Raw genomic sequence first — 23,625 nt, 5'->3', positions numbered from 1 at the left:
CCACCAGCTCTGGTGTGTGTGAGTTTGTGTGTGGGTGAGATTAAGAGGGTTAAGCTGGTGAATGGGAGTGACTGAATGGGAGTGACTGAATGGAAGAGACATGCTGCTGCAGTGATTTTAGAGGGAAGTACAACAAAAATGCTTTTTGAGGCTTCGGGAATGACACAGCACCTCCTGACACTAAAACATTGGTTGGTGTGGTACAGTGGGCAACAGTACTGCCCACCTCCCTATGTTAGGTTCATGGTGTTTGTTACATAGTATACAACAGGAATCACAGTAGATACAGGAATCACCAGAAAAATCTGTTGAACACCTACTGAAGGGGAGTTGGATTTTGGCACAACACTAGTTCTTTTCTTGTTCTATTGCTTAAAATTGTTGGTAGCCTGCCTTAACTTCCTTAAATTGGTGTGAAACAAAAAAAAGAAAGAAAAGAAACCGATCTAGGGTTTAGTTGATCCAGTTCCTGGCCAGGTCTAGACTGTAGATCAAGGCACCTTTCGCACCTGCTAACTTTACTTCAAACCAAACAGAACAGTCAAAAATCCAAATGTAAGCCAAATGTAAATCTAAACCTATAGTTAAGCCTATATGCATCACTTAGCCTTTTAAATGTAAAGCAGTTTATCTGTTTCTAATAGAGGGCATAGAGTAGATATTATGTGCTTAATATCTATGCTGCATGATAGTTTTACTTATGTTACAGTACAAAAGCCATTCGTGCGCCTGGTGCTCTTACAATATATACAATAATACAGACAGACAAACCGACTTGCAGCAAACAGAATTGCAGCCTGCAGATCCTCAGTACTACAAAGAAGCTTTATTTCAGTGTAACTAAGTATACAACGACTTGAACAGCAAAGGTGGCTGAGCCAGGAGGAAGGTGGCGGGTGTCTTGAGGGGGCTGACAGGTTTAGAAGAGAGAGGATTGGGTAGCGGACTGTGCTGATTTGTCAGTGTGCCAGGCTCTACAGCAAACCCCCAAGCAAACACACCTAATCCCACCACCCGCTCTACCCATCTGTACCGAAGCTCTGTAGCTGACAACCCCCCTCCAAACACACAAACTGCAAGCACCCACACACACCACACACACACGTGCGTACCCAGAGCTTAATTGAGAAAGTCGCATGCTAATTCACTGTGATTGGATCGAATCAATTACAGCCCGTATCATGTCTGAGAGTGAATTAAGACAAACAAATTGATTGACTGGTTCAAAAGGTTTCACCAGTCACCATGCAGCTGTTTGGCACGTTTGCCTAGGATGTGTCTAGACACTTTAAGGCACGAGCTAAAAAAAAAAAAAAAACACGAGCACTTAAAGGCGCACAGCCTGTTGGGTAAACAAGAAGTTAACAGAAAAAGATCAACAAGAAGTTCAAGAAGCACTAAAGGAGATAAAGTGGACAGAGAATCTTCAGGTAAGTTTTAGGTGGTCGGCTCTCAAAGGATGTTAAGCACTAATACCTTTATATAACTCACTGACGGAAACTTTCATGAATTAGTGAAGCCAGGATGTATTTTATCTAAATGTTTCATCACTATGCCTCAGAGCAAAGCTACAGTATTGGGCTTTCTACCTGATGATGTCACTCCACTGGACCACTTCCACTGCTGTTCTGAATGGAGTGCTCAAATGGATGACTGGGTCAGGGGGAGCGGAGAGGTAGTGAGGAGACTAGAGAAAGACTGGCATTGCCCTAGATAAAGGGGGTTTGTAGGCTAGGGCATGAATAATGGAGCTACTACAGAGGCCATGAGGCTGACAGTGCAGATGTTCACTCCATAAACCTCGTCAGGCAGGACGAGCGAGGGACTGAGACTCGCGCTGGGATGTGAATGGAAGATGGATTCTGGAAAATGTGGCATGGCACTAAACTACCACTTGCTGTGCTGTACTCATGGAGTCCTCATGCATAAATACTATACAAATAGAATGAACAGAATATGTGTAGATGCACACACATGCACTTCTGTATATAGATAGACCAGTGTTTCTCAACCCTGGTCTTGTAGAAACACTGTCCTGCACATTTGAGTAGCTTCCCTGCTTTACACTGTGTACGTAAAATAGCTAACACTTGAAGTGTCAAACATACTTTTAGGAAGTAATACTCTTTATTTTTAAGATATTAAAATAATACATATTTTATTTTAAATTTGGAGATAAAACATATCCATATATTGTTATACTATAGTAACTTTTATTAGCCTAATTGTATCAATAAATAAATAAAAATCTAAACTTAGTATTGCCTTTCTGGCATTTTATGACATACTTTAACATGAGAGAAGTGTTTATTATTTTCTGTATTACATTATAATTAAAACAGCCAAAACTGCTATTGCCATTCTAGTATAATCCTGGAATTTCTAGCATTAAATCATTTCAATGATATAAAACCAAAAATTAATCTTGACTAAAGTGTTTTTTTATTAATGTAAATATTTTAGTTAAATAAATTTCATGCTTTTTATAGGCTTGATATGTGGCAAGTAGGATTAACAAGTATAAGATTTAGTAATTTACTAAAAAGCTTTTTTGTTTTTTGTTTTATAATAAACATCTGCCTAATGTTTCTTCTGTGTTACACCAATGAAAAAAATGTAATTAATCTAATGGTGTCTTTATAGGGCATGTTCAGAGGCGGAGACAACAAAGAACTACTTAAAATGCGCCACTAACTAAGAACTAGACTAAGAACGATTTAGGAAACGGGCACAAAATTGACATTCTTAAAGTTACGTAATTTAAAAGTTGTTTTGTACATATCAATTGTTATCGGGAAACAAACCTCCCCGTTTGTGTTTATTTAAATAAAACACTATCACTGGTGCTGATCCCGATCCACTTTAATTTCAAATTACACTTTAATATTAGGATTACAGCAGTTTAATAATTGTGGGAAAAGAATTAAGAATTTAAAAATGTAATCCATACATTTTAATAGGTAATTAGCTAAACTAAAAATAAAATCAATGCAGGATACATTTTCCATTAATTACTGGTTTCACAGACAATGAAAACCTAATGTCCACACAATATGATTTTATATACTAAAGTAATAGTATATTCACAGTTCTTAATCAATTTTGTTAAAGTGCAGTTATTCTAATTTCCATCATTCTTTCCACACATCTAAAAAAAGACTGGAGTTGTGGAATTGATTGATCTCATTCTGTTAACATTTACAAAGTTGCTCAATACATCTCATGCTTTCTCAGAAGTGCACCTCAGGCCAGCCTTACCAGCAATAGTATATAGATTTTTGTCCCTTTAGAGCTAAAAGCACATTCAGGTAAATAGTTTGTACCGTATGGTGCAAAATACATGAGCCATTCATACCGGGATGAAGCTGCTGGACGTAATGAGCAAGGCTGCTACTGATTAATGGTGAAATGTTCCTTTAAGTCTATGTATGTCTGTTTGTGCCAGTACTATCGAGGCACAGTCTTTGATTAGCTAATTAACGGATTTAACTGAGACTAAACACAAACCATTAACTTGTGGCCTTTTTGCAAGGCCACTTAATTTCCCAGTGGACCCTGGGCCAAGACCAAGAGCCCTGCCGCATTTGCACAGCACTGCGCAGGTGTACAGGTCACCTATTAAATCCATAAAAACTCATTTAGCTTCTTAATGAAGCTCTGATTGACTCTGCAGGCCAACATGTGTTTGTACACCGCAGCTTAGGCCCTTCTAGCAGTGGGTGTGAGAGGTGTACTATATCCGGCATACTCCTCTGCACATTTTCTCATTCATTTCATTTCGCTCTCAATAATTTGTTTCTGGGTTCCAATTGCTTACCTCTATCAATAAAACATCTTTTTCCTATTTTCCATTTTCTTCAAGTCCCTTTTCTCCAAACGCTCAATTGCTTTCTTCACTTATTGTCTCCTGGCTTTGCAAAAGCTGAGGCAAACAGCACAACTTTTGGCAGACTTCAGGCTTTTCTTACAAATACATAATAGAAACCCCCACACACACAAACACACACACACACACACACAGCACATGCAATATAATAAAATATTCTGCAGTCAGGCAGTGGGGCATGTGGAAGTAAATCAAGAGACAGCAATGGCTCCCAATTCCTCCAATAAATGAAGAATAAATGAGCGCTGCGGGGAAAATGAGGCCAGGTGGGAGGAAGGCTGAACACCCAGGTGGGAGGACGGCTAAACACCCTGGTGGGTGGATAACAGAAGCGCCAACCAAGGAGATGGAGAGAAAAATAAAAAACAAATGTTCTGTCTAAATCTTTCCAAACCAAAATGCATGTATTAAAAGTCATGAGGCAAAATGAAAACCATACATACAAACTGTTACATATTTAATACGAGTCATATATGTACAAAAGTATCCATAAATTTTAGCTGCCATAGAAATACATTGCCAATAAAACAGAAAAATCTGGAGCAGCCATGCACAAGTCTCCGTCGACCTTCAGGTTTTTGGTTTAGTTTGAAACAGAACAGAAGCGTCAAAGATCACATAAACCAAGGTGCTGCAAACAACAGAAAGTACCCTTAAGTGGTTCTGATTTTAGACCAATTACAGGAAGTTCAGGTATGCTATGGGCACTCATTAAACATAAAAATAAAATAATGGTGTGGTGCTGAATTCGGACTCTCTATTGTGTGCGCACACATCACATGGCAGAGTTGACAAAAAAGATTACACATGCAATTCCTGTGCCTAATGTAACCATAACTTAACCCTTATTTACAAACAAAAAAATGTTTTACTATAATTCTCCTGTGTGATGCACATGCACTCAAAGAAAGTTAGATTCTAATATGGAAGAAGGATTCGGCAACTTTCATGGCTGAAAGCCAACAAATCCTCATAAAATGTTTTAAACTCCAAAAAAATTGGCCTCTGCAGAAGAGTAAATGTTGTTACTTTAGCTTGATATTAAAAGCAACTGTAGTGAAGCAGGTAGATATGCATAGTGCTTGCCATAAAAATACTGTAATACACTGTAATACAATTTATTACCATCTGTTCTACCCTTATATTTTCTTATAATGCTATTATGATAAGCACTTATTTGCAACACACATCACACTTCAGTATGAAAAAAACCAAATTCAGTGTGTGTCAGCCCATGCTTCAGCTTTCTCAGAAATAACATAAGACTACACAGCTTAATGTAACCTAGCATCACCCCTGTGTTCCCAAAGCTGGCTCTAGGCTGGCTGTCTCTCTCTGCCAAGGTCTGCTCTGCTCATCTATTGCAGAGGTTGGTTTGGTCCAGTTAGCACCAAATTCTGCCACTTTATCTGCCTCCCTCCAACACACGGCACAGAACAGCTCTCCGAGGACTCAACATGGTCCAGTTAGCACCAGACGCTAACCCATAGCCTGCTCACAGTAGCCAGGATAAATATGCAGGAATTAGTTCCAGCTGCATGCCTAAAACGCCTCCACTTCCACTCTGTCTTCCGCACACTTTCACTGACATTGTTACACACGCCTGCCCACCCACACAAAGAAATTGCTGGAACACTGACGGTGGAACAAAAACACAGGTCTACCCTGAGCGGCCTGGAAATCTATGGCTTTCCATTCATAAATTGAGGATGACGCAGCCCTTCCAAACACGCATCCCGTCACGGGTGCAGAAGAAAATGAGGATCTACAGAGAGACGCCCTTTCCTTCGCTCCCGCCATGACTCAGAGCCAAGCACAGGACACAATCCGTATGGTACCAGAGTTCTGACGGACAGCAAAGCCCATCTGACATTTAATACTGTCAGCTTGAGCGCCACAGTGCTGCACCAGCATGCAACACTGTGACCTCTTCAACATGGTGCGGCGTGAAAGGAGTGACACACACAAACAGACAGCTAGCTGGTCAGTCAGACAGACAGGCGGGGAATTAGCGCAGTCTCAGGGTGGTATGTGTGATGTCACCGAGGTCAGACATTGCACACTTATGAAAAAGTGTGACGCCTTGCAAACAAGCCAACCAGCCAATCTCAAGCTGTATTAGAAAAAGGGTTAAGAACTTTTGATGGCATAAAATCAAGGGAAGAGAACAAACACTGCATCCCATGACTTTTGCCATGTGTCAAAGAAAAGAACTAAAGAATGCTGCACCGACCTGTGGGGAGTGTGGATTCTGCTTGTCTATTGTCTATTTACACAGACAATACTAACCAGATGCCACCAGTCACAATCACAATGAATCAATACCACCAACTGCACTGTTGGTGGTAATTCCATCTGCAGTGCTTACTTGGTATACATGTGCCAACAGCCCAAACAAGACAACTGCTCACAACTTATTATAAGTGTGGACATTTCCAAGCCATTCCATGAGGTAGCACACAATGATCCCATTTACATCAAATGTATTGTCCATACCTGTGCAAATTACCTGCATACCTGAGAAATAGCTACGAAATCCTGGTACTAATCTGGTATCAGTTCAAATGTGAACGGCTCCCAACCCTAATCAGAAGTGGAGCAGGTTTGACTTGTGTGTAATTAGATTCTGTGCAAACCTCACCTCAAGACAAGGCTGACAAATCTGCGCTCGATAACACTAACCTGCATAACCCTTTAGTGTTCAACACCTTCATGATGAGCTGATGCTGCACCCCCATTTCCAGACACGTGACATTTATGCCTCTATCAAAATGTTATGATGTGTAATATAAATGTGTGAAAATGTCATGCATGAATTTTTCACATTGCAAATTCAATGATTTCTCTTTTTTTAAAAGCCCATCTCCCATTAGGAGTAATGCTGTTGCTGATCCAACTAGAGTTGCACGGTGTACTGAAGGTTCGATTCTTTTTCGATACTACGTCATCACAAACGATTCAGTTCTTTAGCGTTCGATGCTTTCGATACTGTATATAGCCCAGTCACTAGCTTCAAATGAGTCAAATTAGTAGGCGCGATTTGATTCAGTTCATAAGAAAACTGATTCACACCGCAGCAGTCGTGTGGCAGGATTCAGATAAACTTAGTGTTCTGAACAAATGAATCGATTCACGCGCAAGCCAGCAGAGCAGCAGCGAGTGTAGAATTGCGACGGCTAAAATAACAGATGTCTCTCGTCCGCGACTTGTGGACAAAACGGGTGCGAGGAGTGAAGTGTGGGAAAATAGTCTGAGATGTAGGCATCTGTTTTTTATTTATATTTATTTTTTTTAAAAAAATAACGAAAATTAACGAAAACTGAAAGTGAAACTAAACTACTTTATTTATTAGCGCTGTTTTCACTCCCGCAGTTGTACAGCGGGGGGTGTTGTGCCGATTCTGTCCGCGAAGCGGGAGTCGGATTCAGTAGCGGACTCGGCACAAGCGCGGCGGCACCTCGCGGTCCGCGGTGTTAGTTGTAAGCGCTCGCGCTAGCCGCAAAATACGACAGAAAACACTGAGGGAGCTGCAGACTTATGTGTGGGACTAGAATAAGAGCACGAGGAGCTAAAAGAGAACCTTTACCTGTGAGTAGCTCACATCAGAACACGCAAATCTCTCTCTCTCTCACTCTCGCTGTGTCTCTTTCTCTGTCTCTCTCTCTCTCTCTGTGTCTCTCTCTGTCTCTCTCTCTCGCACGTGAACGCCTCCGCGTTTGACCTGCAGCACTGTGTTTAGCTGTTCTTAAAAATCATTTTAATTAAATAATAGTTCTATGCTTCTATGTTACAGTGTTATTTAACATAATTCTGATCATATTTCGCTCATTCATTTAGCAGACAAGCACCCTGATCTCTACAAAGAGCTGAGAAGTCGACAGGTTAGTGGAGTTAGTCAAGATACACTCTGTCTGTAGCTTTACTAAGATTTACTAGCGACTGCTAGTAAATCACATTAACACGGAGAGGAGTGTGCAGGAGTTTTGTTTTGGACCCGTGGTTTTCTCTATTTCTCCATTATCCCATTGGCTGTGAAACATGAACTCAAGATGTTCACGTTTTCGCGTTTCCATCGCAAATCTGTGGTCAGGCACGTAGCCTGCTTGATCGTTACACTGAACATGGGCTTATTAAAAATGGTAAACGGTTGATTAATAAAACGGAGCAGTGAGTGTTAAAATGAACATAACATTGTAATGTTCTTCTGTCTCTTTATTTTCCTTATTCAGAACTTTACTTCTGCCCGCCCGTCAGGTTCACATAGTCAGGCTACCATTACCTCTGGTTTTAGTTTTAGTTTTTAGGAAGTGGAAGTAGATAATTATGTTATAGTTAAGGTTATAATAACGAAACTTGTTTTTTGTTCAAATGTTTCATTTTAGAATAAAAACGTTTGCACCGATTGTTCAGTGTTCAATCCAGTTCAGTCAAAAATAAACATTTTATGTTCAGATATTTTTATTGTTTTTTTTTTTCTTCAAAGTATCGTTTTGGTATCGAGAATCGTGATACTACAGTTGGTATCGGTATCGAAGTCAAAATTTTGGTATCGTGACAACCCTAGATCCAACATGGTGGATCATTATAAATCTGCTACTGAAGCTTGTTAATGATGATTAGATTATTATTTTATTTATGGTTATGATAAAATGTAACAATGAAATAAAGAAGGCTTTGCTTCATCTGTAATTAATGACAGAGTGCATCAGTACTGTCATATTAGTCCATATCTAGAATCAATACTGGGAGCAACCTGCTTTAGGCCAACCCCGTCATTTATTTGTGTCCTATTTGTTTAAGGTAGGTTAGTATAGAGACAGTGTAAATAATATTGATATATTATATTGAAATATCAGAGTACTTAAGTATTGAAACATTTTAATACTGAATTATTTATCTAGCCCTAATGTTAGGTTAAAATGCAATCATATTGACATACATTTGACTCTACACAAAGAGGAAACAGAGAATGTGACCAGTTTGTGGTTGAACAGTATCTGAACACTAGTGAACAAACAGTGCAGGAGGTAATAATAAAGAATGCAGAGAAACTACAGTATATTATTACAGAACTATAAAATTATCCTATCTGTTTAATGGAGATAAAAAAATGCATAATGCAAGTTCAAATTAGGTTATACATGAACAGTGTTTATATCAACAGTGTTTAATTTTTTTTCTACTTTAAATTTTTTTTTGCATGTACAGTTATACATATTTGATAATTAAAGGCTTCATACAGTTCCTGTAGCTTACACCTAGCCCTGTAGCTTAACCTTCTTGTGTGCACCACATACTGACAAGGCAAGCCCTGACCTAACTCCCAACCCATTAGGCAACGCCAACAGAGTCTGGTTCATCATCATTCCAAGTGTATGAGTATGTAAGCCAGAAGCATACCCTGTCTTCTGAGGCCATTAAAGAGCGTATAACTAAGAACCATTAAAGAGGTTGGTAATTATTTGTCATAATCACTCATACTTTCCCCTGTCTCCCCTCTCCCCACCCCCGTTCTCTCTCAGTGCCTCATCATTAATGCAATCTTTTATTATTACAGCTGCCAATCAGAAGGAGCCACCAGTCAGTTTCACACACCAAGCAGTCCGCGGGGGGCTGGTATTGGAAGCTGTGTTTGTTGGACTGTATTTTGAACAGGGTTCAGCTGCAGACTGGACCGAGATGCTGGGGGTGTTGCCAGGGTTGCTGACAGTGTTAGCAGGTGATGAGAGTGTTATTAAAATAACCTCCATCTGCTCTGACAACAGAGAAAGCGCCCAACTACACAGAGGAACAGTGGCGTACCAACAACGCTGATCTTCAGCTGGTGTTAAAGACAGGGCTTCAGAAAAGATCAACCTGAAATAGTCCTGGTACTGATTCATAATATTGTAACTACAATGTAAAATAACATTATAAATAATTTTAGATTAAAATAATCTAAAATCTTACATGTAAAAAGAAAACAGCATCTCTGTTGTTGTCTAATATGGTCTCTGCACACTGCTAACTGCACTATGTAACTTTGGTGGGACAACTATTTAAAGCTGAAAAACACAAATTATGTTTGTGTATAATCATGCAATTTCTGCATTTACAATCGTCTGTCCACATATATCAGCAGTTCTGCGTTGCTCTGCAGATAAACAACACGTTTCCAGAGAGATGCGTGTCGAGTTATGGCGTAGGCTACAGTGTAGGGAACCTGGTGACACAAAGGCTATGGCGCAGGTTCGACGCAGAGGTATAAACTGGCTCCAGTATGTTAGCTTGAGCGTTATCTAGCGAGCTGTCACAGCATGTTTCTTTGGTGACACTGTTCTACACAATGCTTCGCAGCGCCTCTAGCGGTATGGCAGTATGAGAAAAATGCATATCGGTTCTAAATCAACAATAAATCGGAACACCCCTACCCCTTGGTACGCACACGCAAAAAAACCCTACCCCTTGGTTTGCAAAAAGTGGGATTATGCCTTAGTGTGTGTTTTGTTGGTGTTACGAATGGATCAGACACAGTATTGCTGCTGGAGTTTTTCAACAGTGTCTACTCACTGTCCACTCTATTATACACTCTTACCTATAGCTGCTCCACCTTGATGTAAAATGTCTTCTTTATAAAATAAATCATGAGTAACAAAGAGATCAAGTGATACCTCCTCTGTCTAATGATATTTGCTGTGTTATAGTAGTAAACCTTTATCTCTTTCAAAACTGTAAATTGTCTACTTTCAGTTATATTTCTGTATCTTTCAGCTTGTCCAGAAATGCGTGTGTAAAGAATGTCCTTTAAAGCAAAAATTACTAGTTCAGATGGCACAGAGGCAATAACGTGGCTTTAAAAAATATTTGTTTTATTTACCACATTGGTACAGTACTGCAGAACTATTTAAAATTAGATAGATAGATGTACTAAACACTACAAATCCTTTTTCAACATTTCACACTCACTGCACAGCGCTGATTACCAAAACTAATTTTGCTCTTCTTGTAATGAAACATGCAATTATTAATTGTTCTTGAAGTACTAACAACATATCCACAATTTAGGTATACTGTAATGTACAGTGATGTAATTTATAATAATCACAATGAATGGTGTTGTCTTGCCCAGTCTTATATTAATCTAGGTAATTAATGTGTTTCTGCTGGTGATAGTAAAGTCAGAAGAAAACATGTTTAGTTCCAGATTTGTACTGGATGCTCCCAGACACTGCATGGATCTGTTCAAATGAACCAGGAGCACACCTGATTTAACCTAATGAAGTATTGATTAGCCAGACTAAGTACTGCATGATAACTAAAACGAATAGACTGCGCAGGACTGTCTTTTTTTAAACAATGAGACAAACTGACTGCTTTTCATTACTTATCACTTGTTTTAATGTTTTAGAAATTTGCATTTTTTCTGATTATTTTAGTGTTTTCTAAAAAAAAAATGCATGTCCTACAACACATCAGTTTAATGCGCCAGTGGTGCATAAGTGTATGCATTATAAAAAAAAAAGATATTTTGTATTCTTTCAATTTATCTCAACACCAGTGTTTCTAACAAATAAGCTATACTTTGGCGTTATGCCCAGGATAATGGAACCTCGCGCAAGTATTTTTCAAGTCATTAAAAACATGTTTAGCATTTTTATTAATCCATTTTAAAAAACTCACTTTGACTCCACTTGACTTCACCTTATTTGTATAAAATGCTGTTAGAGCCAAAAGAGCATTCATATCCCTGCCATGAGTCATTATAGAAAAATAGAAAAAACAGTAAAGTTAATTCACTAGTTTACTGTACTCTGTTGCAGTCTATGTGAATGAAGTAAGTGACTCAACCTAAACATATTCAAGGCATTACCTATAATAATCTCTTTTTGGTTTGTACTTCACTAAGTTTCACTGTTACACAGTGTTTAGATCATTTGTGGCCTGTTGGGGAAAAAAGTATATGGAAACAACACATACTCAATCAATAGATTCATGTTTTATTCAGTCCATTTACTACAGGTGTATAGAACCAAGCACCTACCCATGTTATCTCTTTTTACAAACATAAAAGTAGTAAAACTTCATGATCAATTTACATTCTGCTATGCCATGATTTCTGGCATATAAGTGTAGTCCACAATCAATAAATGGAACAATTAATGGAAACTGAAAGTGTGTAGAAACCACAGCAACTCAAACATGCACAGTGCACAGTGCAGAAAAGTTGCGACTGCAAAGTTCCAAACTTGCTGTTAGAGCTGAAAAAAGGGACCCACTTTTGTCCATACAGTGTATTTACCTAATCATTATTACAACTGCATACATATTACCACTACTGATAAAACACTACTGGTAAACAAGATGTTTATCCCACAATTAAATTATATTCATGTTGTTGTATATTCTACCAATGAGACTGTTGAGAATATGAAATATGGTGCTGGTTGGTCTGCATGTTCTGTACTTGTTTTTTAAACAATGCAACCGCATTTAATTTTACAATAAATAGAACATCTTTTCTTTAGTAAAATTAGGGCTGTGTATTGGCAAGAACTTGGTGATATAAAACGTACCATGTTATAGATGATACATTGTAGTACTCTAAGAGAGTCAATATATTGTGGCTGAATCATTTTTTAGAAAATATATGTTTGAATAGTTTAAACGAAACACAAAATGAGACATTTCTATCTTCAAATCTAATCTAATGTAAACTAATAATTAAAAATAGATCCTGTGTTTTTGAAAATCCTCTTTTTGTTACTTTGCTACAAATACGAATTGAAATACCTCAATTTTCTGATGCATTGTCATACCTCTAACAGATGTGCTTGAGCATGCAGAGACAGCTGCTGTGTCTCACCATCAACATGCTTCTGTCTCATGTTTCCTGAAGCTTCTCAATTGTAATCCTTTCCCATGTCTTGAGTAACCAAGGCAAGCTGGAAAACTTTAATGGGTTTTAAAAAATGCTGCTTAAGCGATATGATTAGGATGACAACAAAAACATGATAAGAAGGGAGAATAAAGATGATAAAGAGGAGCAAGCAAGAGTGTTTATGCCTTTACTGCATTTAAGTGGCCAAAACCGAAACCAAAACCGAAACATTTCATATCTTTGGATGAAATCCAATGAGAACATCCCCATTTTTGTTATAACTATAACTCGTAGAATTGCATGAGATCAGATTCAAAGAGTAAAGGGAAAAAAAACTGTAGTAGTATTGAAAAGATAAAAGGAGGGAAAGGGTGGAAAGCCACAAGAGTCGTATTCCATTCAGCAGCTGTGCGGTTAGAGAGGAAGAGATGTCTTCTCCAGTGCCCGTTTCACCACACATAAGTCACTGCACACAAATCTGCCTGCACTAGAGATCATCGCAAGTCAAAACACAGCCCCCCAGTTAGAACTCTGGCCCAGTGCTGACACCAGAGGAAGGCCGGAGCAAATGCTTTATGATGGATTTGAAGCGTGACAAGCAGAGGAGCAAAACCAGACCTTCACAGCCCAAGGGAGGAACGTACAGGCCAGGCTAAAGTCACTGGTTATTAAGGTTCTTTTTTCACTGAGAGCCCTCCCCCTCGAGGGACACTTCAAATGTCAGACCTTTAGAACATGAGACATGCCACTACTGTGCCTACTGCCGTATCAACGTGTAGCAGGTTGTGCGTGTGCAATTAGTAAAACTCCCACTCTACAATTGTGACATCAAAACAACAATAATCAAAGCACTGTAATAATGTCATTGTTGCCTGACTTCCCTATGGGGCAGGGGTCTGAACGTGGTCCCATCCAATGGTGAGATGTGAGCACGTTCAGAACAGAAAGTATGAAGCTGGTGTGAGGCTGGAGAAGCTTTATAAAGCATCTGCAAAAAATCCCTGTCGGCCCAGCTGTCTAAGCACTGACCCTGTTATTGGGAGCTCACAAGTTCGATCTACAATGATCCCACAGCCATCCGTGGCCCTGAGAGAATAATTGGCCTTGGCTTCTCTGGGTGGACTGGGTGGCCTTCACTTTCCCCCTATCAGTCAGAGAGATGTAACCCAGTGTGGGCATCTGTTAGCTAACGTGACAGCTAGCCCAGCACTGGTAGCATTGAGTGACAGGTGGGTTTCAGACAATGATGAGAGTTTTTCTCTTTTTTTATGATAGATTTTGACATAACTCAAGCTTGAGAGGAGGACCTTGCCTGAAGCTGCTTCTCCTTCCAATCTAATATCCTATAAATCTCTATCTCTACCTTGTGTGTCCCCTGACGTAGCCCCCATCTCCTGTTACACAGTCCTGTCCTCTCAGTTTTACCTCTGCACATCAACCACAGCATTCTGACAGCAGAAGCAACCCTTAACTCCAGACCACACTTTTACAGATCTCTTACTTTCGACAGTAGGGATGCAATGAAATTAAATATTCTGGGTCAAAACTGAAACAGAAAAACATTAAAAAAGTCTGAAAGCGGAATACTGAATACCGAACATGTTTTTTTCAAAGGATTTCATTAATTTTGCAATTACAGCGATACAATAAAAAATAACACTACAACTTAAAAATATTTATTGAACACTGGACACATTTAATATTCCAGCAAACAAACCAACAAAGCACAAATCATTTACCTCTGCTAATTAAGTGCTGCTATTCGAATCATAAATGTACCTCAGCAGTTCTACTGAAGTCACAGACAGCCTGTCTTTTGCTAAAGGCAAAGACACCCCTGCTAGCTAATCTTACTATCCTAGCCCTATACAACTGGGAAACAGACAGTTTGAAATAGGGTTTTAAACGGATACCAAGCAGGATAAATAATGCTGAACTCTTTATTATGTTTAGTATATGCATGTGGAGTGTAAAAACTCATTTATCCCAGCAGTTTATCGGCTTACTAACGGCTCTCTCTGCCTCTATTCCTGCATTGTATACAACAACGTTCTGATACACAGCACAGCCTCGCTGCCTATTTAACTTTAATGAGGAATATAATTATATAATTAATATATGGGATTATTTTCAACAGCCCTTTAGCAGCTTATCCATTTTCAAGTGAGTGAAGTGTTAAGCTTACTTTAAACTGGCATTGCAAAAGTTTTTTCTTTCTTTTCTGTTATAAGCTTTGCGATATTGAAATACTTTTACATCAGAAGTCAATAATCCTAATATTAATAATGCACTCTGTAACAAACACAAGGGTAAAAATAATCATTTTGGTTAGTCTTTTTGGTAGCTGCCTCTGGTAGATATGCCATGGAAAATGTGAAAAGTGTGATATACTGTGTATAACGATATACTGTGCAGCCCTGCTTTTAACAGTAACATGGAGAAATACTGTGCTTCTTTCTGCGATCTGCTTTAGATGGCACACTTTTCCTCACAAGCCAACAGGAAATGTGTCACTCTGTATCGCAGTAAGCTAATAATCACATTATGTTTACATTTCTCTAAGCTGGTGATTTAGAGACTTTCATTCACATAGCCACTCAAAGTTATTTAGGCCTGGAGCGTAACATCCCTCGCCTGGGGCATTTTATGGAAACATCTTTCAGAAATATGAAATATGTCTAAACATAACATTCAGATAATATTCTGAAATATTCTAAAATATTATGAATAAAATAAATAGGCACTTCCACTATATTCAAGGATTACTAGTTTGAATCCTGGGTCATGCTGCTTGCCATCAGCAACAGGAGTCCGAGAGAGCACACTTGGCCTTGGCTCTGTCTGTTTGGGTCATCAGGTAATCAGCACAGGTGTCTGTTACCAGATGTATCAGATACATCAACAGAAGTTCAAAAAGAGCTGATGGCATGTATTACAGGTATTGGAAGAGGCATGTGCTAGTCTTTATCCACCTGGTTTTTGGGTCTATGCTAGTGATAGGGGAGTCCTATGAGTGGTTTGGGTAACTGATTACTGACTATATATATATATATGTGTGTGTGTAACGTCATTTGACATTAGTCTGATAATTTTTCTTTAAAGCTCATGGAGAAGTCAATTCTAACCTGGTTGCCTCTCACTGATGTTCTTCGGCAATACACAAGACTCCTCTTCCCTGCCTCCAGCTTTTAGCTGCTGCTGCCCAGATGCTCTCAAATGTCCATGAGTTCACATTACTTCTCTCAAATTTCTCAACACTGCCTTCACTGCAATGTTCAAGCATCCTTGCTTAGGAATAAAGCTAGCCTCCGGTTCCTTTGGTGCATTAAATCTGAGTTATTGTGTTGTCTCTCCACAACTACCTCTTTGTTGCTTGCTCCATTATGCTCCACAGCCAGTATTCTATTTCTCAAGGGCTCATTGCAGCCTTGTTTGCTTCTTCTATGTGAATTTTATTCAGTTTAACCCTTTCTACTGCCCTGACCTGGAAGCTTATCTTTCAGATTTATTTTAGGAAGTTTCGTCTCCTCTCTTCCAACAACCCATAACTGTCAATGTCTACTGGTACTGTGTGGGTTTAGTAGCTATTACCACATTCGCTGCCACTCTGGCCCTGCGAGTTTGACTCCCTGCCCTTAGATGAGGTCTCTTCCGCACCACCCCAAACATCATCCCATTGATGTTGTTGCCTCTCTTTAGGGGCATGAATGGCCATCAATCAATACTCATTCACCCAGATAATACCACCATGGTACATTCCATTAACAAAGGTCACTTAAACTCCCCCTTCACATATGTCTCTTCTGATACCTCATCTGGATCTCTGCATGCAATCAATTTGTCATCAAAGCTGCTCGCATCCCTGATCATAAAAATCTAATCACTGCCTCCCCCTGCCACTACTCTACTTATAGCACATATCTCTTTCTCTCTAACTCTTTATTTCTGCCTCACCCCTAGACCCACTGACTGACCCTACGGCAAGCAATAATCCAGACATAAGCAAAAGCATAAAGCAATCTAAGCAAAATGGGTTCTATAGGACAGAAAAATATTTTTTATACCACAGTGGAAAGGTTCAGAAGCTTTATTGAACCACTGAGCCAAACAGTGAACCTAGGCATAGAACTATACAGGCAACCAAGAGGCTCTTGAATGACAGAATGGCTTGTATACATAATCTTTTCAGTTTGATATGAACCAAAAGTGCAGATGTCCAAGGTTTGCTATACCTTATGATTTGAAAGGAGTTAAATTCTGTTGATTCTGGAAAGGCAACTTAGCAGTCCCATGTATATATGCTTTTACAAAGCAATCAATGTCAAGCAAGGAGATGCAGTCCATGTAAGTGATAATGACAAAATATAGGATTCAAGTTCTTTAATCCACGCAGTAAACTGCAGTGTAAAACCAAACTAAAATATATATATATATATATATATATATATATATATATATATATATATATATATATATATATATATATATATATATATATATATTCAACATAACAAATACATGAACTCTGAGGTGTGTAAATGTCCATAAGGACTCTAAAAGAGCCACATTATAATAAATTATAATATGACCACTGCTGTTTTCTTAAGTATCTTACAGTCTTTTCCTCTATTCCTGCAAAATTTACAGAAGGGCTCAGAGCAATTTACAAACCATTTCAGCATAAAACCAAAAATTAAGAGTTTTAAAATAGTAAAATAATTAGATGCATATCAGTTACGCATACTCATCCCTGCTGTTTGCATTTCCAGATTTCTTGGACAATGAAACCATCTGTTATCCCATCTAATGAAGCAAAATCAACCAATTATACAGAGGACATACAGTTTTCATCTTTAATCTCCAATCAAGCATATCCCATTCAACCACAACAAGCATTTTAAATTAATAATTCACCATTGAGACTACTCTAGCCACTAGTAGCGCATATGTACATATATATACATATATGTGATTTAAGATGATTTTTTATTCTAGGATCAAATAAGAGACAACTTTACACTACTTACACTATGCTAAGTGTTAAAATACCATAAATCCAATTAGTAAATCTAACTATTTTTTGCATTTGTGTCCCTACAGAAATAAACATTAGTTTGTATAACTATGCAAATATAACATGCAAATGTTTGAGCACCCCTGGCCAAATGATTTATTTTGTCTTTTTTATTGTGAAATAGTAAACAAAAGTCAATAGTATAACACATTTTTAGCAGATTCTAATGCACATTTACTGTTTTTCATAACAAAAAAAAATCTAAACCAGAATTTGAATCATAAGATTTTTCATTCTGCACAGTATAAAACACAAGCCTAAAAATATTTTATTACTTGTCCCTGCCTTATGTGCATTAATTAATTTCAGTTTCAGATCTTTAAACAGTTGCTTAGAGGAGCCCATGTTTGACGAGTGTTAGTATAAGGTTTAATGAGTCACAGAATATATTAAGCCTAGAAATTTGATTCAGCTGACAGGTTCTAATTACAGTTGGTGACATGCCTCCGGCTTGATTTGCCTATTAAGGTCTGAGACCTTGCCAGCAAAAAAATGAGCCAATTTTTAATGCTAATGCTAATTCCAAATACATGGATATTTTTTTTATTTCTATTTTATTAAAAACAAAGTAAACTTGCATACTCCAAGTAAATGAAAGGAAGAATTGGGCATCAGTACAAAACAGTCTTTAATGGATTCTAATACATCAGTTTACAGATGCCTTGTGCTGATCGACATCACCCTTTGGAGTGATGAGGGGGAAAAGCACCATCTACCCACCCAGAGAGAGCAAGGCCAATTGTGCTCTATCAGCGCTCTAGCAGCTGATGGCAAGCTGCATGAACGGGATTCAAACCAGCGATCTCCCGATCATAGTTACAGCGTTTTAGCTTTTTTTATTTTTAAACATTATATTAACCTTACTCTTCATAGACATTATTTTTGCCCCTAATTGTATTAAATTATTTTAAAACGTGTACAAGTGTACTATAAGTGTTAAAAGTGTTTAATTCTGTCAGTATTGCAGTATAGTAAAAAGGAGTTCTACACTTCGAACTCAGAGCTGCCCTGCATAACCTATGCAGTGATATTCTTCACTATTTCTCACACTATTCCTAGTTATTATTCAGCTATTCAACATAAATGAATATACAAATATGCAAAGGCTTGTTACTGTTACTCAGGGGCATTGCATTCGTTTTCTAGATGTGATGTTAGGTCACTCTTGACTTCACTTGACACACTATTACTGATCTGCTAATCGCCAAATGGTCAGCTAATCACCACAGAATCAAAAGCAGGCCAAGGCATAATTGGCTGAAACTGTGAGCCCGATTCTGGGCCTTTTTCTTGATCTATTACAATTCCAGACTCATAAGCCATGCTGCTGTTTAATTAGAATGGAGAGAAAAAGCTAAAGGGGGTGTTTTGTTCTGTGCTGCCATGGAGTCCTGTATTTAGTAATTAATGTTTGCACATATTACAACAATACAGTCAAACAAATAACAATAAGCCAGCCAGGTCAGAAACTCACAGTTACCCGGTATTAATGGAAGATTGCAGCACCTGATATTCATCAGTCCAGTATTATCCTAAATTCGTGACATGCATAAAACATTAACATCCAACAGAAAGTATCTGAAAGTCAGTGGGAAATTCTGGTGGAGTAGCCTGAGGCACTCTCCCTCACTCGCCCACACATGGCAAAAAAAGATCGCTCTCTGGTCCATTTCTCTCACAAAATGTACCACCCAGCATGATGCAATGAATACCACTGCCAATATTTAAACACCAAAGCTGTTACTCACTGTGTTGAAATGTATGTCACATATAACATGCTTTTCAACTGTAAACAAATGCGCCTCTCCACAAAGACCTGAAGTAATTCCACATTAAAGAAGACATTTTAAAACATGTATTAAAGATATATATATTTAAACAATCTGGGTTCTAACCAAGGTAGGATGCTATGCATTCAGACTTTTTTTGTCTTATTGCTTTGCTCTTATTTCGTTACATTACATTGCATTGCATTGCAAATTTAAGCCAGTATTGCATGGCCCAAGCCAGACCCCACCCACATCACTGCATCAAATCATCAAGTCCAAAACTGGCAAAAAGTGGTCAAAAATCACCCAAAGTGCCAAAATGACATTTGCAACAACATACTGACCAGGATATAAAAACACTACTGTAATTCCACCAAATTATCGACCATCCAACCTGCAGTCCAACCTGACCCAGGACTGCATCACCTCATCCAAAACTAAGCCAAAGTGGTCAAGCATAGACCGAAGTTTTTCTAACAAAACTGGCATCTTTTTAAATTTAAATAAAGATTTAATTACATGTTTTTTTCTGTAACCTACATACTACAACTGTAATAGTAATTCAGGTAAACATTTTTTTTTGGGTATATGCAGTTAATCAGATAATCAGGAGTAAGCAGCATTAGTATACTCTTGACCACAACCACATAAGAAGAAATTCACAGTAATAAAAATCTAAATGCAAATCTACAGAGTAATTCGTTAGAATAAAACATTTGTGGAAATGTAATTCTCCTTTCAGGTCACAGAATAATTTTATACAACAGTTCTGCTTTCGGCATTTTAGACAGCAGCATTATCTGAGAATGTTCTACTTCTGAGATTCCTAGACATTCATCCCACTACGACATACACTCTGCCGTGTGAGCACGGCAAAAGATAATAAAATCATTAGTGAACATAATAAGCCAACCATGATTATGAGCGTGTAAGTGTAATTCGCTTATATTTTATTCTTCCATTGGATGTAATTATACTATTAAGACTTCCATGTAATTTCAGGTCCATCTTCTTTCATGCATCAGAGTTTTCCTCCTCACCACTAACCTGCTGACATCGTAACCCACTCCAGCCCATAGTCAAACACTTTGAAAAATTCAACACCTCATTTAACACCCACCTACTCCTTCCCTCGGGCTAAATGTGGGCCTCCACGAAAGGAAAGAGATGCAGAATGGCAAAACAAATAAAAGAATAACCTAGAGACCTCATCAATGTTTCATGGCTTGCCTGTCATTTAGGAACCTAGGACTCCAGTAATGACAATCTATAGATCAAGCTGTTGTCAGCCCATTAGGACCAATAGATTTCACACAGCCTAAAGCTATTATACTCCTGGGCGTGCACGCGCACACACACACACACAAAATAAAGTGTGCTACAAAAAATTTTAGCAGCTGATTTTAATTTGCCTTTCAATTATAAACTACATTGAATGAATAATGTATGACGGTTGCTATTATATTGAACTTTCAAAAGAATTTTCCGAATAATTCACAAGCAGCTGGAAATTCACATGGTAGCACTTGCATAATTCTTGATTCTGGATCCAAGAATTGTGGACTATAACAACACACTTAAAAAGAGATTTCTGGATACTTACATGCCACTTCCAGCGAGGCGTTATGGCTGACCGCTTCACCCAGGTAGTTCCTGGCCACACATACGTAGCTGCCATCATCCGGCTTGCTGCGGCGTCCGTGAACAATGCGCAGGAAGAAGAGTGACCCGCTGGGCAAGAGCATTCTGTGTGATCTGGGATTGTCCCTGTCCGTCTCCACGCGCTCGCCATCCTTATACCACTCTACGGTGGGGGACGGCCGCCCCTCCGCCTTACAGTTCAGAGTGGCCGGCTCGCCCTTCGACACGATCAGGTCTGAGGGGTGCTCCACTATTCGAGGGGGGTAGTCCTCCTGACGAACGCGGGATGCTGGATGTCAGAAAAAAATAAACAGTTTGTCAATTTTAAAAATTAAGCAAAAATTGTATGCAAAAACGCTAAAAAACATGTAGAATTTTTAAATAGACAAGACAAGAATGCATTCACATTCAACAGGTAAACTGGCCTGAATCAGATTTTTTTTAAACAGTTCACATTGTACCTCCTTATAAGTGATCTATATCTGACATTTGTTTGAACATTTCAAGCTCCTAAACTGACGTACTTGCAAAAAAAGCATATTTCCTTCTTCTCAGAATGCATTTATGCAGAATGTCTAGTTGGATTGACAAACATCAAAAAGAATGTTTAGGCTAATGTGCATTGCTCAGCATTGAATATGTATCAGGTTTCTATACCACTTAATGGTAGAAGTGACTCAAAACTTTGGGCAGAACAATTAATTCGATTTTACATTTCTATATGCAGTGCTGTTTTCATATGATATGAGCTACATAAAAAGATGCAGTACGCATCCTTTACTTTTAGAGGCTATATGATGGGTAAAAATATAGAGAAAGAAACGTATTTATGAGTTTGGTAAGTGTTGGTCAATTTATATGTTTCTGAAACCAAAATAAAAATCTAAAGTCACATAATTTACATCACAGTAAATCTGAAATTAACACAAAGGAATCATAATATTCGCAAAGCACCTACAGAAGCACAGCTTTAAAGCTTTAAAGGCTAAAATCCCTCAGGTATGACATACTGGCTTTTGTTATTTAAGTGTTCTTTTGGAAAAAAAGAGATGCAATTCAAAGAGTGAAGAGAGTGAAAATTCAATGGATATATCAACCACAAAAATAAATTCCTCTCAGCACTACAGTAGTAGTGGCGTCCATCAAATTCTGAGCAAAATAGCAGACAGCAGCACCATCATAGCACCAAAATAGAGAAAGCTCAATATTCCCATAACCTTACAGGAGTGAAGGACTCATTGAGTTCAATCAGTTTTTTCATTAAGAGGCTCACTCAAGTGCTTTGTTCTCTCTCCTGGTGGAGCAAGTGCTTGAGTGTGTGTGTGTGTGTGTGTCTATATGAGTTGCATACATGTGTGCATAGGTTTGTAGAACCTCAATTGAAAAATTATATTTACATATAAATGAATTTGTGCTTGTTAGATTAGCATCAAAGATTTTTAGTAAACCTGTCCTCATGAACTACACCAATATTTACATACAATATTTAAAAATATTTAAACATTACAATATTTACAGAGTCAGACTTGATAAAAAAAAGAAAAATGTTAAATGTTATATACATTCAAGAATAAAGTTCATTCAAGACTCTACACAGAACTGGGGAGCACAAAGTAAAGTACTACAAATGTGTATATGAATGTGTGTTATATTAAACATCCAGCAAGTCTTGGATAAAAGCACCAAGAAATAATTAATCAGACTTTTCAGAGAACTGCCTGGGTGTGGCCTAATATTCTAATCAGTATGCTTAATTAGCATTCCTCCGTCCAAGACTGCCATACTGCAACAGCACACACGCTGATCTAAACACTATGGCATAAGCAGAGAGAAATGAGTAATTCAGGCACTACACACAGCATGCAGGTGGTATTGCAGACCCCACTGTGTCTGTGGATTACTAAAAACATAAGCCAGCTTTTCTGTGGGGATGTCCTAAAGAAGATAAGGCTCTTACTCACTTTACTGCTGGATGTGCAAGCAGGGAATGCACTGACATGAAATACGTTCATTAGCCATTAGGCAAACCGACAACAGACAGATGAACTAGCTTGGAACCTTTTACTCATTACACTTTTTAAAAAATAATTTATTTCTAATATTATCCTATTTACTTCCAATTCTGAAAGGCCAATTACCCTCACCCTTTTAGTAGGACTCTGTGTAGTAAACCATCTTAACAGTATTCAATTGTTTAAGTTTTGTTATTGTTTAAGTGTATACATTTTGCTTTTTTGATCTGTGTTCTAGATTGTAACTTTTTCACTGGTTCTTAGATTGGGTTGCATTTTGTTTTTGACCCAGACTTATTTTGACAGCCTTCTTTGTGTAATCTCATGTTTTAGTCAGCATAATGTATTAGGGGTGTGCCATATCGTGTCGTACACAATAATATTGC

The 23,625-nt window shown here is 38.2% G+C and overlaps 1 protein-coding gene across 3 annotated transcripts in view; it reads right to left on the bottom strand.

Annotated features, from left to right (window-relative positions):
* Nucleotides 1-23,625, bottom strand: part of LOC103037096 (roundabout homolog 2) — a 143,265-nt gene that overhangs the window by 113,726 nt on the left and 5,914 nt on the right. For all 3 annotated transcript variants that reach the window (XM_049468864.1, XM_049468866.1, XM_049468865.1), the window contains exon 2: nt 21,190-21,516. In XM_049468864.1, coding sequence (XP_049324821.1) covers nt 21,190-21,516 — 327 coding nt within the window. The remainder of the gene's footprint in view (nt 1-21,189; nt 21,517-23,625) is intronic.

Source organism: Astyanax mexicanus, chromosome 20 (genome assembly GCF_023375975.1).
Source record: "Astyanax mexicanus isolate ESR-SI-001 chromosome 20, AstMex3_surface, whole genome shotgun sequence".
NCBI lineage: Eukaryota > Metazoa > Chordata > Actinopteri > Characiformes > Acestrorhamphidae > Astyanax > Astyanax mexicanus.
The sequence above is the reverse complement of the archived record's forward strand: the minus strand, read 5'-3'. Positions and strand labels throughout refer to the sequence as shown.